The following is a 14129-nucleotide window of genomic DNA, read 5'->3' as shown; positions in this document are numbered from 1 at the left end:
AAGCTGGTCTCGAACTCCTGACCTCATGATCCATGCGCCTCGGCCTTCCAAAACTGCTGGGATTACAGGCGTGAGCCGCTGTGCCTGGCCTTTTCTCAGAGATTCTATGCATAATCAAATATACATGAGCTCAGAAGGTCAAGGCTGCAGTAAGCTATGACCACACCACTGCACTCCAGCCTGGGCAACAGAGCAACACTCTGTCTCAAATAAAAAGAAGATGAAGAAAAAAAACTCAAGTGACCCTCTCACCTCAGGCCCACCTCTAGTAGCTGAGGCTACGGGTGAACACCACCATGCCTGGCTAATTTTTGTTTTAAATTTTTTGTAGAGATGGGGTCTCATTTATGTTGCCCAGGCTGATCTTGAACTCCTGGGCTCATGTGATCCTCCTGCCTTGGCTTTCCAAAGTGTTGGGATTATAGGAATGAGCCACTGCACTGGCCCTTTCTCTTCTTGTTCCGTTCCTTCTTTTTTCTTCTTTCCTCCTCTTCCTCCTCCTCCTCTCCTTCCCCCTTCTCTCCCCTCCCCCTTCCCTCCCCCTCCCCCTCTCCTCCTCCTCCTCCTCCTCCTCCTCTTCTTTTTCTTACAAATGGTAGTGTACAAGACATTTTGCTTTATTTTTCTCTTGACAATATATCTTAAAGATACTTGCAGGTCAGTATAGTGTTACTTCAATCTAAAGGGGAATTTTCCAATCATACTCTAGTGTGGTGCAGTTGTAATCATTTTTTTTTTTTTTGAGACGGAGTCTCGCTCTGTCACCCAGGCTGGAGTGCAGTGGTGCGATCTCGGCTCACTGCAAGCTCCACCTCCCAGGTTCATGCCATTCTCCTGACTCAGACTCCCGGTAGCTGGGACTACAGGCGCCCACCACCACGCCCGGCTAATTTTTTGTATTGTAATCATTCTTTTAAATTTGTTATCATCCAGCTAGAAAATAATTTAACTTCAGTCTGGGATTCTCATAAACTCACAGACTGAGAGTTGGAAGAACTTGTAGAGGTCACATCTGTTTCTATGATGTGTATAATTTTGGGGTTTGCAATTTTTATTTGCATTTCCTCTCGAACTATGATATGGGGAGAAGAAAGATAATTCAAGAAGGTAGAAATTGAAATGAAGCCTCATGTGCTCTGCACAATCTGACTTGCTAAGTCCTGGTGGGTTCCTGGAATCTGTCACTGGGCTCCTCACAGCTCTCCTATCCTTTTCAGCCTTCACCTATTTTACACATTGGTTTTCAGCAAAAGATTTTGTTAGGAATAAGGACTTGGATCAGCTATACTCCCTTGGATTTCAGAAGATGGTAGTGATGCCCAGAAAAGTTGAGCAACTTGTTCAATTCACCCAACCGGTAGAAGAAAGACCAGAACCTGAGTCTCCCAAGCAATTCTCACATCTTTGTCTTCTCACGCCAGGGATTTTCTCCATTCAAGTTTGCCTGACAGGCGCTCCACCTTCTTAGGACAGTTAACGGAGGGTTTAATGAGCCCCTCTAGATGACATCTGTGCATATTATCACCACCTGAACCCAAAGAACTGCTTAAAAAGTGGACATTCTGGGCACTCTGGCAGAACCACTAGGAGAGTGTTAGGGGAAGGAGGCAACAGGTAGACATCTGTCTTTTCCAGCAGCACAAAGGTCCAATTGGTACAAGGCCAAGAAAACACCAGATCAAAGAGCTTACAAGAATGGTGAATCAAAACAAAATGCTCCTTGTCTAGGTGTGTTGCATGGTAAAGTTTGTTCCTGACTTACAATGTTTAGACTTAACGATTTTTCTTTACTGATGGGTTTATTGGGATGTAACCCTATTATAAGTCAAAGAGCTCCTTACCACTTACAATGGGATTACGATTTCTACTAAATCATTAATCCTAACCCATTATGATATCTATTGAATAATGCTTTTGTGCCATTGTTAAGTCAAAAAATTCTAAGATGAACCATCATATCACTAGCATTAAATGCATGTTTGACATACAATATTTTTGATTCACAATGGATTTGGACGTAGCCCCATGGTAAATCAAGGAGCAATTGTATAAATATTATGTCTGGAAGTATCTATTTTTTGTGTGTGTATATATATATTCTTGTATACACACACAGACTCACAGACACACACTATATATATAGTACACACACACTATATATACACACACACACATATATATAAACACACATATATGTATATATCAAATTTAGATGCCTTTATCAAATGCCTTTCAGAATTCAGGGGGATTATTGTCTAATTTTTGCCCTGTGAGCTACTGATAAGGTGAATTATATTCTTTTCTTTTCTTTTTCTTTTTTTTTTGAGATGGAGTCTCACTCTGTCACCCCGGCTGGAGTGCAATGACACAATCTCAGCTCACTGCAACCTCCACCACCTGAGTTCAAGTGATTCTCCTGCCTCAGCCTCCCAAGTAGCTGGGATTACAGGCATGCACCAACATGCCTGGCTAATTTTTTTTTTCTTTAATTTTTAGTAGAGATGGGGTTTCACCATGTTGGCCAGGCTGGTCTTGAACTCCTGATTTTGTGGTCCACCCACCTCAGCCTCCCAAAGTGCTGGGATTACAGGCGTGAGCCACTGTGCCCGGACTATATTATTTTCTAGTGGTGAACCAGCCTTGCATTTTTGGTATAAAGTCCAACTGGTCATTATGTATTAGTTTTAAAAAACCGCTTTAACATTTCCATCACCCCAAAGTTCACTCATATCCATTTGCAGTTTATCTATATTCCTACTGGTATTATTCTGTTAATGTTGTGCTAGATTTTGCTTGCAATTATTTAACATTTTGTGCATTAATGTCCACTCCTTTTTCTATCACCTTGTTGAAGTTTGATATTAATTCTATGTGTATTTATTAAAAAACTGGAAACTGTCTACACTCTTAGAACAGTTTAAATAACATTGGAGTTATCTATTCCTTAATGTTTTTTAAGAATCTACCATGAAACTCCCTGGGTCTGGGAATTGTTTGGGGATAGCTCTTTGACAGAATTCTTTCTTTCTTTTTTGGCATCTGGTTTGTTTAGACTTGCTCTCTTTTCTTGGGTTAGTTTTAGTCATTTATGTTTTACTAGAATATTACCCTAGGTGTTATCTCATTCCCAAATTTATTTGTACGGAGTTGAGCAAAGTGGTCTTTAAAATTTTTAAACATTTTTCTTTGTATTTGTGGCTACTTCTCTATTGAAACTTTTTTATATTGTAGATTTCTGATTTTTCTTGATTACCTTACCTATTTTATTCCCTTAAATTGCTAGTTTTTACATTTACTGCTTCTACCTCCAAAGTTGTGTAAGAAGGAAGGCCACTCTGTAAGGAGGGGTGACCTTTTAGTGAAGGGGACAGCTAACCCAGTGATTCTCACCCAGGGCGATTTTGTCCTCCAGGGGACATTTGGCAATGTCTGGGATACTTTTGGTTGTCACAAGGGGCAGCTGTACTATTTGCATCTAGTGATTAGAGATCAGAGATGCCACTAAACATCCGACAATGCACAGAATAGCCCCAACAAGTAATTATCTTCCCAAAACGTCAATAGTGCCAAGGTTGTCCTGAGACTGATCAGGATGGGAGCTGGGAAATACATGTTTGAATTTCACTCTCTTCCTAATCACCCTCCAACATCCGGCTGATACTCCCCTTGGGTTAAACCCAAAGAAAAGCCAGAGAACAGGGAATCTGTCCATGTAGCCCATCAAGATTAGATTTCTGGGGCAAAAAGGAGGCTGGAGAACTGTGAAGAGTCGAAAGAGAAGACAGTCATTATATAAACATTGTGATCAGTGTTGTGTTCCTTCATATGACTCCTGGAGCCACTGAGCAAGGGTTTCTCTCCACACCTAGATGTCGGAGGAATTTCTCATTTTACCAGTAATGCCAAATGGATTTCAAAAGCACTCACACCAACAGCAATGTATGGGATCCAGATCCCAACACTTGCATTGCTAAGTTTTTTACTTTTGTCGGTTCTGGCAGGTATAAAATGGTACCTTATGGTACCTAGTTTGAATTTCCTTGATTACTAATGAGGCTAAGCATTTTTTGATGTTTATTGAGTTTCCCATTTTGAGAAACGCTTGTTCACACGCGCCCCCCCCCCGCATTTTTCATTTTTTTCTTGTAGTTTTTAGTATATCCTGAATATAAATTATTTGCCCTTTATGTGTTGCAAATATTTTCTCACACTTTATGACTTGTCTCTTTACTTTCTTCTTAGTGGCCTTTGGATAAACAGATGCTTTTAAACTTAATACAGTCAAATTTACCAACCTTTTCTTTTAGGGTCAGTGTTGTTTGATGGTCACTTAAAAAGATCTTCCTTGAATGGCGTGAACCCAGGAGGTGGAGCTTGCAGTGAGCCAAGATCGCGTCACTGCACTCCAGCCTGGGCGACAGAGCGAAACTCGGTCTCAAAAAAAAAAAAAAGTTCTTCGTTATCTCAAAGTCATAAAGTTTCTTATATTTTCTTTTAAACTTTTAAAATATTTTGCTATTCACATATAAGTCCTATATAAAATCTATGTGAAACTTATTTTTGTGTATATATCCAGATATGTATTTTTCCATGTGGATTACCAGCTGTCCCATTACAATTTATTGAATAGTTCCTCCTTTCCTCAGGATCTATACTACTACTCTGGTATATAAAAAGCCCTTATAAACTCTGTTCAACTGGTCAAAGACTCTACACCTATATCAATATCACACTATCTCAGTTACGACAGCATTAATACTATTCTTCATCTCTGGTTCTCCTGCTTTATTTTTCTTCTTCAGGTGCGTCCAGGATACTCTTAACCTTTTACAGATATTTCCTGTTCACCTGATTCTTTGACATATTTTTGGGGAAAAAAAGTGCACGAGTCACCTGCTATTCTTATTTTTATTTGACTGGTTCATTTTTATTACCTTTCTCCCATCTTTACACTTCGATTTCTACTCTTTTAGTGATTATCTTTCAAAATTTAATATGCATACTTGACTTAAAGTCTAAATTTCATCAGCATCTTAAAGCTTCTATTTCCCATACTATTGTCAACTAGCACTTTCATTCCACCTTGTTTTAAAAATCTCAAATCTATTACTTGTGTATTGCAGACAATGCTTATTATAGTGCTTTAAATAGTCCTGTTATAAAATTCAAAAGGAATAAAAGGATATACAGTTTAGTCTCTTTCACATCTGATCCCAGTGGCACTGAGGTTTCCTCCTAATAGTTCATGTGTATCCTGAAGGAATTTTATTCATAAACAAGCAAATGCATGTTGTACTTTTTCCTACGTATACAAATAGTAGCAAATCATACACATTGGTCTTGAATATTATTCCTTATCATATTATTTCAGCCCTTTTACTGATATGTTTGCCGATTTCTTTGTGCACTATACTTCTTGCATCCTGCTCCTCTTTTGGATTCAACTGCTTTCTTTGCTAAAGAACAATCTACTAGATCTCTCAGCAAAAGAGCGGATGCATTTTTCATCCTCTTTTTAAAGTACTAGTTTATCTGTGTATAGAATTCTAGGCTAACAGTAGTTTCCTCAGCACTTCTAAGTTATTTTGTCTTCTGGCTTCTATTGCTGCCACTGATCTGCTGTCAGTATATTAATCCTTTATCTTTTCTATTAAAGATTTTTTTTTCTTGTCTTTTGATGCTCTGCAGTTTCACTATGTCTAGTAGCAGACTTGCTTTTATTCATCCTCCTAGGTGTTTCTTAAGCTGCTGCTTCTTTAAAGATTCATATTCTCTATGAATTCTTGGGTATTTTTCAAGTCTTTTCCCTCCCCTATTCTTTATGTTGTATCTCCTCATTCTATTCTGTCTCCTAGCCCTCTGATATTTCCCATCTCTTCTCTCTGTGCTACAATCTGTGTGTTTTCCACTATATCTTCTAGTTCCCCAATTCTATCTTCAGATACGCCCAGTCTGTAGTTTAATGTTTTGAGTTTTTAATTTCTAATTATATACATTTAGTTCTAAAGACTTACTTTTTCAAAGACTTTGCCTTCTTCACAGCATCATCTTAATGGTTTTGATGATTTCTTTTATTCCCACTCTCAACCCAATCATTTTAAACAATATTTACTTTACTACTTTGTTTGTGGGAGGGGCTAATCCTCCAAGATTGTCTCTACTGATTTGTGCTTACAATACACTGTTTTGGATTTTTGATGAGTTCATCTGAGTGAGGCTTTTTTCTAGACAAATATGATGCAGACTGGATTATGGGTATGTCTGTCTGTGTGCTCATATCAGTAATTTTTAAACTGAGATTCCTGTGGGTTAGGGATTTATATACTTTACATTTTGAGCTTCTTAAGATTTCATTAGAATAAAGGAATTAGTGGCTAATACATCTTGCAGTTTTAAAATTCTATGCTCTATGTTTCTGTGACAAGTGGGAAAACTCAAGCCATTAATTCTGGAGTATTCAGGGAAATAGTAATTATAATAACCAGTTATTGGCAAGTACAATGCTTAGTAGCACAGATAGAAAATCATTTATTACTCTCAACAACCTTATAAAGTGTTATAAAAATCCTAAAGGGTACATAATTTGTTCAAGATCACAAAGATAGTGAGGGGTAGAATAAAAATTACAATCCATATACATCTGACCTTACAGCCCAATCACTTAATCACTATTTATTCAGCCAACAAAAAATTTACTGAGGAACACTATGTGCCAGATATGCTAGGTGCTAAGTCTACTGGTATACAAAGCAGATGTGAAACCTTTCAAATTATCTGTGAAGGATCAGTTTCTTTCTAAGTTTCCAATCCATTGCAGGCCAATATTTCAATTAAAAATAAGAAAAAAAAATTACAGCAATGTCTTGCTATAAAAGTTTTTAAAAGTTTACCCTTACTTTTTGTATTCATATCTCCATGGGCTGGTAGCAATATCAGTTTGCAGACCAATCCCATCTGCAGATCACACCTTTGTATAGCGCTGCTTTATAGTACATGGGCATACTGCTTTGCGGGGCTCTGTATATATTTGCGTTATGGAAATGACAGCTGTGGGTGGGTGACAAGGTGGAGACAACACTTCTAATAATAATGGCTTTATGTGAAGAGCAGTAATTAAGTATTTTAGGTCACAGCCTGTCTAAACTAGTCAGCACAAGAGGGTAGGAGGTGTGCAGACACAGGAGACACGGAAAGGCATATTACAATTTAATTTTATAGAAGTCTGACAGTTCTCCTGGTGAAAAATGAGTACCACCACTACTTGCTTCTTTTGTCACTCTAGTCCTGTAACAGGACAGCAGGTAAAGGCAGTCAGGAGTACTGACTATAAGAGCTCTGGGAAATCTGCATGCTTTCTTGCCTCATCAACCTGCAAACAACTGGATCACAATAAACACCTGAGACTGGCATGCATACTTGAAATAGCAGCAAATACGTCCATATTACCCTAAATGAAGCAGGAACACAGAGCTGCTGAAATGTATTTCAAAGCCAAAAGACTTAAGAATTATTTGCACCATCATTCTCTTATTATGGAAATCAGGGAATTGATCACACACAAGGAAACTTAACATACTGAAGTCTAATATACATATGCGATTACACTTTCTTTTAATAGCAATAAATACCACTAACTTTGAGATTTGGAAACTTATTAAGAATGTTTTCATATGACAGAGAAATAAAAATATATTCTTTTTAATAAGTTAAGAAGATTAATTTCCCAGGAATGAGCTTTAAGGTTTACCAGTTGTGTTGAATAGACTAAATGTTGAAAGCATCTCACAGTTACTTTCATTTTAATGAGCAAGTACAGCTACAATATTCAATATTTCAAACTTCAAACTGCATTCTTTATCACTATTAGACTCAGAACTACATTGTTTTCCTGTAATTGTGGTTTATTGTAATCTTAATTCATTTTCTCAAAGACCATTCAACACATTTATACTATTCCAGTAATTACCATGCTACCCAGAAAAACAAGTGAACAGTTTTATTAAGAATTAAATGAGGGTATGGAATGTGATACAGTACAAGACACTGAAGATGGGTATAATAGTACTACTTGCACAAAAAGTTAAATTTCACTTCAAAAAAAAATCACAAGACAAAAGAAAAAGCAATTCCATCATTATAAAGTAAGCTATTTCATGCAATGTACTAATACTCCCCCTACCCCCAAAACCCCAACTTCCCAACAAACAAAAAGCTATCTGAAAATGCTGCCATGCTAACACATGAACCACGGTATATTCATTCATGGAAAAACACACTCATTAAGCAATGGATTAGATAAAATAACACAGTTTGCAGTGTTGTAAACTCATAGACCACAATGATTTCACATGAAGAGCAATTCCAGATTCACTCATAGGGTGAGTAATATGGGCTACATAGTTGAGAGAGAATGTAAATATAAATCCCATTAATTCTCTCATTATCTTCTAATTATAAAACCTGGAAGCTTAGATAATCTGAAAAATTCATATAAAATTTGGCATACTCCACTTGTGTTCCAAGAAATGACTTTAGGATATTTGTAATTATTAGAGAGCTGTATAAAAAGCACTTCAAGATCAGGATTTGACTTCTTAAATAATGATCATAATTTACATCACAGAAACAACTCCAGAAATGCATTTACTCTGATTAACTCTTACTCAGGACAAGGAACATGATTTTCTAGCACTTTATGTACAAGTTACTGCAAAGCGCCAGTTAATTTACAGACTGAATAAAACGTAAAATAAAGGTGAACTGGTACAGTGATGGGGAATGTCCTCATTAAGTAAGTAAAGATCTTTCGTCGACTTTGAAGGGAGCTAGAGTCAACAAATAAAAGAGATTGCCAAGCCATAATGATGTATGTCTCTGTAACAAGATGCTTAAGCATGCTTCCTGGAAAAGAGTTTTATATTAGAAAATAGGAATGGCATTTTATGGGACAGCATCTCCTTCTATAGCTGCCAAACTGAACACAGGCCTGGTCACCATATGGTGCACAAACTGAGAGCATATTTCCAATTGGGCATAACATCGTGGAGAGAAAACCCAGGAGCAAGAAGCACCTGTTTCACTGCACTTGCCCATTCAGGAGGCCTGGAGGGGACTGAGACAACTACATTTTTAGTTCTGGGTTAAGTTTACCCATGATGTATAGATTGGCTATAAACACAGCAATAAAACCAAGTAAAAAGAACAGGAAAAATATACTTAGGATAAAAAACTACCCAGTCCTGTTGGTGATTTTTTTTTTTTCCCCCTTTAGATTTAAGGTAATTAGAACAGATTGGGACATGATTTAGGATTACCCTTCCCACCCTGGAAATGTAACATCCTACTTATGTTCCATGAAAAGAACACAATAATTGTTCAACAGCAAGATTTAGTTTCTCTAAAAAAACAGGAGCACTTTGCTCTAATTTTCACAGAATGACTTTAGAAAATTTTCCAACATGAAAGCTAGAAATTGAGGCCAGTAAAGAAGCTTCTTTAGTAATCAGGACCTATCATAGTTAGAGCTCTTTGGAATGTGTCTCATACATACAAAGGTATCACAAATTAAATCTTCAGCATATTCATAAGTTCTTAAATGAGAAAGATTTCTAATGACAGATAAAGGCTCCTATCCGCAAATTAAATCTGATAACTCAATCTTTCCCAACTAACAACTGAACATAGCCTCTGGAATCAAATGTAAAGATCACTCAATCATGACGATGTAAGATGAAGTACAGATGAACAATACATATGAAAAAATTTTGTAAACCGCTGCAGTTCTAAAACAGATTTATATTACAAAGCAATGTAAATAAATATTGGGCTAGTACAAAAGCTCTTATTTACAGTTTTACAAATGAAATTGTATTCAGTGTAAATTCTGTGTTTTAAAGAACACAGTATGTATTAGTAAAATGAGTTCTGTTGAGGGCATTACAGTTTGTTAGAATCAATGCATAACATATAAAAGGTTCAAGTTAACTCTGTTTATAATTTAGTACAGACAATCCAGTTTAACCTGGAATGGCATCTGTTAAAGTGCTGAAAAAACAGGAAATATTTAGAAAACACTGTACATTATTAAAGCTTTATCAAGTCAGAATGTTAAACTTCGTTCACATTTTTATCCTTTTGCCACAGGCCTGTGGGCAAGATGATTTTTTTTCAGCAAAGGAGTAAAACGTAGAAGCCACTGCTGCTTTGATGATTTTAGGTTCAGTGGAATTAGTTTCTTAAAATAACTATTTATCCATCGACCATACCTTCAGGCCTCATAATCTGGTAAGTAATTAAATACTCAGGATAAGCCTGGAAGAGAAAGATAAATTCAAATAACGGTACAAAAATTTTCTTGAAAGATAAACAGACTTTCCGTAAGTATTCCTAATCTTAGGGAGGAGGTTCTAAATTACTGTTGTAGATCAGAATCATCTAGGGACATTTTCTCAAAACATCTTTACCCTGACTACAGTTCTTTAGATTTTCAATCAGCAAGTCTAGGATGAATACTAAGTTCATAAGTATCAGATAAGACTAAAATGATGTCTGATTTTAGCAACTGAGGTGATTCTGATACCTACCCCCAGTTCACAACACTGCTCTAGAACTACTTTTGGCTCTCACTGAGAGCAACACAATTATATACTTCTTTGCTATGGACAGGCTGTTAAATACAAGATTTCAATTATTTATAAGAGCTAAGAAAAATCCAGAACGATTGGCAAAATTTGAATAAAGTCTTCTTGTTTTTAGGAAATTTACAATTGAAATAGTTAATGGTAAAGGGACATGCCCTGCAACTTACTCTCAAACAGTTCACAAAAAAATATGTACACACACAAGGAAGGAAGGAGAGAATGGTAAGAGAAAAAAGAGAACAAAATATTAACATTTAGGAAATCTAGGTAAAGGTTATAAGACAATTCTCTTTATTATTTTTGTAACTTTCCAAATCTAAAATTATCTCCAAATAAAATTTTTTAAAAATCCAGTTAAGGCAATATGTCTTGTCAATTCAAGAGATTAATAAAAAGTTAAAGTATGCCTCCCTAGCATTTTTGAAGATGAACAAATAAAACTACATTACCTGTTCTCCTCTGTAAATAACATATTCAGCTAATGCTAGGCCATTTACACTGGGCCTACCAGTGACTGAGTGATGACCTGGAGGAGAATGTGCCATTTTCATTGCACTGAACTGCAGGAAAGACTTTCCCAAGGTTACCCGGCAAAAGAGCAGCTGCCTATAAAATGAAAAGGAAAAGATCACCCTGAAGTCAAATTTGATACATAAATATGACAATGTGTGGACACGGCATAAGTTTTAAAAATTTATACATAAATACTTATAATTGTTTTTATCATTTCACCCCTAAAAGAACTTTTTAAGAATGTCTTCTGTTACTCTTATTAATGAAATAATTTGTCAATTTAGTCCTTATTTTAACTATAAAATCTGAAAAATGTAATAACCTTATAGAGATGCAGACTCTACCACCTTGTTTGTATCTCAACAAAAAACAAAAGTCACTGGCCAAGTGAGAAGAAGAAGGTTTAGTGGACTTCCATTAAGTGGCTTGCAAAGTTGGACACATATTTAATTAAGTCCAGTTGATTTTACCTTCAAAATATATTTGAAATCCATTTACTTTTCTTAATTCTACTGTCACTATTAAGTCAAATCACTGAAATATTCACCTGGACTATCACACAATGGCTTTCTAAACCAGTCTTCCTGTTTCTTCTCTAATTCCTGTCCAAACCTTTCCCATCCAAGTAATTAAAACAAACAAAAATGAGATCAAGTCACTTTTCTGCTTAAAACCTTTTAGAGGCTGTCACTGTACTTGGGAGAAAATCCAAATTCTGTACAATGGCTCCAATTTCTTGAGTCTTATTTTGTGTTCATTATGCCCCATGCACATTAGTTTTCTTTTCTTCACAAAGGCCAAACTTCCTTTATTAATGGTCCCCATCCATAGAATTTTCTCCACCATTGGAATGGTATCTATTTTACCACTCTTCCACTGGCTGATACCCACTCAATTTTCAGACTTCAGCTGAAATGTTACTTCCTTAGATAGGAAGTAAACTGGTGGTCTCCCCGTCTCCCTCACCACCAGTTTCGGTAGATTACCCTCTCACTCCTCTCAGGCATGTGACTGGCCTTTCTTAGTTTCAAACAACCTTTCAGTATTAACGTCATTGTTTCTTTTTAGAAGATAACAGGAGATTTCGGTAGACCAGTTGATGGTTCTATCTTCCAAAGAAGAGGGAGGTATTAGAATGTTGCTTATTACTAATAATCAGAACTATTTAGCCTTCATAACATATATGACAAATAAAAACAGCAGTGTTCAATTTACAGGAAATTACATGCCTCCTAAGCACTCCAATTTATGATCTAAAATAGAAGTGAGTAGGACGTCATACATAGGAGGGCCTACTGTGTACTACCTATGCAGGCCTAAATTTAGAGGGATAACAGTAAGAACAAAACAAACACAAAGAAAGACCTGTTTCCCTCCATGACTGCAATTCTTCAGCTCGGAAGCCCTTTGAAATCAACTGGGAAGCTTTTAAAAATTCTAATATCCAGATCATGCCCCAGACCAATTAAAAGAGATTCTGTGAGGGTGGGACACAGGTATTAATAGTTTTTTATAATATTCCCTGGGTGATTCCAATGTACTGCCAAAGTGCAAAGTACTGTTCTAGGGGTTTTTCTAGATCAGCGGTCAGAAATACAGCGTCACATCTGGGAACTTGGTAGAAACTCAAATTCTAGAGTCCCACCCCAGATCTACTAAATCAGCAACTGAGAAGGTGGAGCCTAAGAATCTGTGATTTAAACAAGCCATCTAGGTGATTCTAATGCATGCTAATGCTTGATAAACTACTGCTCTGTATATTCAATAAGCAGTGCCCTAACTGTCGAATAAATCTCAGGAATTAATCTTATTGGATTTTTCAAATGGCATTATTTTTTGCCTATAAGGATTTTATAAGTTAGGGACAAGTTACTTAAATGATTTGTAACAAGTGAGTTAGAACAGGTAATTAAAAGTGGAAAAAACAAGTGCAAAGTAGTTATTTGATTATTATTTCCTTTCAAAAAGGATCAATGTTTTAATTTTAAGTTCTTATAGTAATATTGCAAATTGAGGATTAGGATCGTATCACAGTGGAAGAGAGGCTCAGGCACTGCCATCAAATAATTAGACTTGACAAATAATGCCATTTTAGCATTTGAATACTAGATTTTAATTAAAGAGTCCACAGAGTCCTACAATACTCAAGGGCTACAATAAAGCCTCTTTCATGCCTAATGTTACTTTCTACTCAGTATGCTTTAAGGCACCAGATATTCTAATGATTAAATTAGGCAAACAGGTCAAGTGCTTAAATTATAATTGGCCCATATGGATCATTTAATAAATATTAGCTATTATTATAATTGGTGAGAGGGCCAAAAGCAATCTAAAACATGCCTGGCTTGCATTCCTAAGGCTGTCCAACATGATGCTTTGCCCTCAAAAATGTAACTAGTTCTTATCTGATTACCACCAAAATAAATGAGAACAAGTGATCTCTTACCTATGGCAAATGTAACAAGATCTGTCTTTGTGAACTGGACACCCAGTACCTCCTCCAATTCCATATACATATTGATTGCTTTTGGAAGAGTTTTCAGCAAAATAAATGCCAGCTCCAAACATACCACCTATGTACGCATGCCTTTCATCAAAGCCTTTGTGGATAATTGCATTCACAAAAGGAGACCCTGAAACACATATAGATGGGTAACAATAATTTAAAATTTATCTTAGAATAAAAAGTAAAAAACTAGTTTCTTAGAAATTGAATTCTTAAATATACAGCCCCACCATAATAAAGCCAAAACGAAAAAGGGTAACAAGTTAACTGTCAGCCAGCTATTTTAGAATAAAGAACTGCTAACATCAACTAATGTTTCTAACAGAGTGCTGGTTCATGTGCTAAAATAAAGACACAGATTGAACTAGAAAAACAGATTACTTGAAATATCAATGTAAGAGTTACCAAATGCTAGACTGCAAATCCATAAAAATCTAAAACCAAGAGGCTCATAATTCACTTTAGATAGC

At 36.2% G+C, this 14129-nt stretch overlaps 1 protein-coding gene across 1 annotated transcript in view; it reads right to left on the bottom strand.

The window, feature by feature from the left end:
- Positions 1-7883: 7883 nt before the first annotated feature.
- Positions 7884-14129, bottom strand: part of TNKS2 (tankyrase 2) — a 65174-nt gene continuing 58928 nt past the window's right edge. Inside the window, exons 25-27 of the mRNA XM_024253859.3 lie at positions 13600-13786; positions 11090-11246; positions 7884-10311 (exon numbers count right to left, since the gene is read on the bottom strand). Of these exons, the coding sequence (XP_024109627.1) occupies positions 10249-10311; positions 11090-11246; positions 13600-13786 (407 nt within the window). The 3' untranslated portion in view covers positions 7884-10248. The remainder of the gene's footprint in view (positions 10312-11089; positions 11247-13599; positions 13787-14129) is intronic.

This window comes from Pongo abelii, chromosome 8, assembly GCF_028885655.2.
Source record: "Pongo abelii isolate AG06213 chromosome 8, NHGRI_mPonAbe1-v2.0_pri, whole genome shotgun sequence".
In the NCBI taxonomy this organism is placed as follows: Eukaryota; Metazoa; Chordata; class Mammalia; order Primates; family Hominidae; genus Pongo; species Pongo abelii.
This window is presented reverse-complemented; position numbering and strand designations above follow the sequence as displayed.